Consider the following 4,206-nt stretch of genomic DNA (forward strand, 5'->3'; position numbering starts at 1 on the left):
AATGTTTGAGGAGAGCCAAATGCTACAAATCAGTCAAAAGAAGGGTACAAACAGCTGAATTTGGCCGAACTTCTAATTCAAAATCAGTAAGGTTAAATAAATTTACAAAAATGTTCAACTTTTAAAAAGATGCAAGCAAATCAATTTAGGAAGCTAATATTTTGATCTTGATTAATGCTTTATTTGAGTTTTTCACACTACAGCAATAGGTCACTCAAGAAACTAGATGGTCAATGCAATTCTAGTCACTGAGTAATAATTTATACAAAACAGCATATAATCGAAAGATGTTCAAGCAACTGTGATTGAAAGCCATAAAAATGCAGAGTCCATAAAAAACTAGCTAGACAGAAGTGCACTAGCTGCATTAGAGTCAGTATCAATTCATCTCTGATCTAAAATCGAAGGATGCAGGAAGCATGAAACTTTCTCATCCAGCCAATTGTGCATTCATGATATGAATATCAGCACCAACAAGGTCAAACTACAAAGGTCATTAGTAGCCGAATATAACTTCAAATGGCCATGATGGAGTATGCCAAATTTCATATAGAGCTGCTTAGACTAAAGGCTGGTCATGCTTGACAAGATACGCTCTTAGATACACAATTTAGCGATGTTCACACTTACTTCATGGTGTATCATTTGTTTGTTCTACATAATGCTAACATGTTCACATTGACATTAGTTTCTGTTGTTCTGCAGAAACTTCAATGCAAAATGGCACATCCGCTTCTACCTATTATACTACAGAATAAACTATTTTCCAACATAACAGCAACATGAGAGGCAGTTGGAAAACCAAAGCTCAGTGCATGTCAAAGTCGACTTATACAGCAAACTCTCTTTATAAAGCAATCCATTGTGAATAATGATCAGAGTAATAACATGAAGTTGGGTCAAAGCATTTCAGATTATATCTTATAACAAGCTAAACAGTGACAAACCTTATACAGTATTAGAATTGAAGAAAACTTTGAACTGGTATAACTTGGAGCTGACATGGAAATGTATTTTTAGTGGGTCATTGATGAGCTTGTTAAAATAGCGATGATACAAACACTTGTCGTGTGGGCCAGTCTTTATTTGAGCAATTATGTATTCGCTATTTTTTGTCCCTTCAGAAAATGCATATCGGCTCAGCCTGAGCCACTGCATCCCAAGTATGTTCATTACTTTCAAGTGACTCATCCAAGCTATGTTTAACATTTTGTTGAAGGTTTCTCTGATAAGCTTCTAAAAGCCTGTTTATCTGTTCTCCCTGTTTATCGACTCACCAAAAGATGAGATCAGCTTATCATATTTGTTGCAATAGTTTTGGCCAATAGCCAGGTCAAACAATATCCTGAACAACAACATAGATACCATTAGATGGTACTTTTGTTATTTTGATAGATTTTTATCAAACGAGAGAGTGCGTCTCAATGATAAAAAAACTCATTAGGAAATTTTCTCTCAGGTCCTGTTTAGTCTTCAAAATGGCTCAGTGCTATCAATTGACTTAAGTAAATTACTGTTCACAGCAAAAAACAGCCAATCAAGTGGAGTAGCTGTTTGTTAGTCACAAAAAGATATCTGAGCTTGGCTCCTAAGTTTTGGCATAAGGCTGTTATAGGAGGTATGCTACCTTCCTTTAAGAGTTCATGCAGTCTGTGATCAATCTGGCATGCAGCAGCACTACGAAGCACACTGCGTTGTATTACTTAAGCCAGTGTGCTTTTGCTGATACTGGCATAATATTGAAAATGCAGCATACAAGTTCCTACTTAGCATTGCTGGCTTTACTTAGTTGGTAAGAGAATAAAACCAAACTCAATCTGCTTGGTTAAGGAAAATGGTAGAGCTCAATGAAATGAATAAAATTATTTTTTAGTGTTAGCAATATAACGAGGATATTGCTGCGCAGCACCAAGCTGCTACGATGACACACCAACCTCCCCTTTGCCACCAGCCTTCACCACTACGGCGATACATGCCCACAGCAGAATGCTGTTACCGATCTCACGGCAGTCCCTACTGCCAACCCGTAAGCAAACCAAATCAGCAGCCTCACTGCTACCCAATGTACTCTCAAGTCCGATCTCCACAGCGCAAATTGCTTGTCAGTAGAAGCACGGCAATACAGATGATCAGCTCACTTGCTCTCCCACTGAGCCTTCTGCCAGGCATCTGTTTAACGCCTGCTTATATAGCGAGACCTGTTATTCCCTCAGCTTTCCTGTGAAAAGCCTTAGCTCTCCATGAAAGCCAGTCCCTTGTTACCGGCTAATCACTAGGAAGCCTCGGATATTTACATAATATCCCACATCTACCCCAGCTTCTTACAAAACTCACAAGAAAGATGCATTGGTCTCGAGTGACTAGCACTCATAGTCATCCAAATACGCAGGACGCCGTCGCAAACGCTGCAACCGTCTAGGCAGTTCAGGCTGCTCAGACAGTCTGTCCGCTTCGACTGCTGGCCTGTCTACGTTAGCCTCGAGTTCGACTTCCTCAGCTGGCAGCTGCGCTCCGTCGCCTCCTTGATTTTCTGCCGCCTCCTCATCGACCTCACTTATAGGCCCAACAGGCAATACAGGGTCAATAGCCAGCTCCACCGGCAGCATATTGATGGCATCCGTCTCCGGAAAGTGGTTGCCACCTATACCCGATGATCTAGGTCAAATGTCACTGACAAGTCCATGGCTGACATGGCCAGTACCTATGTCGTTGCCATAGCGCCGTTGCCTGACATCCCTTACATGCCTAGGCATGCCATCCAAACACACTGCGTGCTTGGAGACCACACTGGTAACCTGACCTAGCGTCCACTGTTTTGTGCAAGATGGGGGGTATGGTTTTACCCACACCTCATCACCCATACTAAAACAGCTCTCGACATCTTCCTCAGATGCCTTACTGTTGATATTAAAGGGCACTTGCCATTGGCATCGAAATAGCACATTCGAAGGAACAGAGGTCTCCTCCGTCTCCTTTCGAGGCGTTACATTATACCGAAAAGTCGCCTCCTCCGGGGTGATCCCACCCCTTTCGGCAATCCTCTTGATTGTCCGATGATTTCTCTCAATTATTCCATTACCGCCAAGGGCGTAGGCGGCTCGAAAACGAAGAAAAATTCCCTACCTGTCAGCAAACTGATGAGCAGCTGCTGACCTGAACGCCGCTGAGTTGTCCAGCAACAACTCATAACACGGCCCGCGCTCAACCATGATGCTACACAGCTGAGTCACTATCTGGGCTGCAGACTCAGTTTTCAGCCTACACCAGATGGCAAACCGTGACAGGCCACAGTCCAACATTGACAGAAAAGGACTGTCACCATAATGAGTCACATCAATAGCAACTTGGCACCAGTTCTCTTCTACGGCCAAATCTCCAGCGGGCACAATACTCTCGCCCCGCAGTGCAGGGTCGATGCACTGGCATGCCTCGCACCCAGCCAGGTTAGTCTTTACTTGTTCCCATGACAGATCTTTACGAATCTGTTGTGCAAGGTAAAGCGTCCTGTCAACCCCCAAATGGTGCGGCAAATGTGCTGCCCAAATGGCGTCTTCAGGACTTTCGCCACTGACAATCGCAGCTGACACCTCAGCTGCTTCACAGGCAGCCTCTCGGTACTCTAGCCAACGCTTTTGTACCCTGGTCATCCGATCAGCTTTATTCTCTACGGAAAGAACAAAGTGAACAGAAACAGCAAGTTCATACTCGGCTATAGTGTCACGGATTACCCCCAAACGACGCTTCACAAGCATCTCCACAACACCCTTTGTTCGGACGCAGTTTCATCCATCAAAGGTGTTGGTCAACCAGTTAACAACTGTAAGCGAATCAATGGCCAACGTGAAAGCTTTGAACTCCCACGCAATTGCCAAATGGATCCTCCAACTAACTGCCTCCAACTCAGCATCATTAATGTGCTGATGATCAGACTCTTTTCGGAGCCATGAAGCATCCTCCACAATGTCGCCATCGACCTCCAAGGCCACCCCCATGCCAAGCGAGCTTGTATCAGTCCACACTTTGGAGTTTGGAGGGTTCACCTTCTAAACTCCTTTGACTGGGTCCTCACGGCGGGCTCTTGCCAAAACCTCACCAGCCAGACTGCCGACTGTCTTCATGACAGGAGAGTCCCAAGCTCCACTGCAGCCCAGCCGTTTTAAGAAACTGCATTGTGGGCGCAGCCACCCTGCCACAGGGTAGTGGCCA

General features: G+C 44.5%; 1 protein-coding gene across 1 annotated transcript; it reads right to left on the minus strand.

Moving 5' to 3' along the window:
* Positions 1 to 2,360: 2,360 nt before the first annotated feature.
* On the minus strand, positions 2,361 to 3,992 carry LOC137388852 (uncharacterized). Its single transcript, XM_068075320.1, has 4 exons — positions 3,891 to 3,992; positions 3,124 to 3,764; positions 2,702 to 3,027; positions 2,361 to 2,641 (listed from the first exon to the last, which is right to left on the minus strand). Exons 1-4 carry the CDS (start codon positions 3,990 to 3,992, stop codon positions 2,361 to 2,363), a joined length of 1,350 nt encoding a protein of 449 aa, XP_067931421.1.
* Positions 3,993 to 4,206: the final 214 nt, after the last annotated feature.

The sequence above is a fragment of the Watersipora subatra genome, chromosome 1 (assembly GCF_963576615.1).
Source record: "Watersipora subatra chromosome 1, tzWatSuba1.1, whole genome shotgun sequence".
Classification (NCBI taxonomy): domain Eukaryota; kingdom Metazoa; phylum Bryozoa; class Gymnolaemata; order Cheilostomatida; family Watersiporidae; genus Watersipora; species Watersipora subatra.

Excerpts from the sequence above, each read along its gene's own strand:
- LOC137388852 (XM_068075320.1), bottom strand. The coding sequence starts at position 3,992 with ATGGGGGTGGCCTTGGAGGTCGATGGCGACATTGTGGAGGATGCTTCA. Across the intron at positions 3,765-3,890 it reads ATGATGCTGAGTTGGAGGCA|GGTGTTGTGGAGATGCTTGT; the intron begins GTTAGTTGGAGG and ends GTCCGAACAAAG. Across the intron at positions 2,642-2,701 it reads GCGCTATGGCAACGACATAG|GTGGCAACCACTTTCCGGAG; the intron begins GTACTGGCCATG and ends CATCGGGTATAG.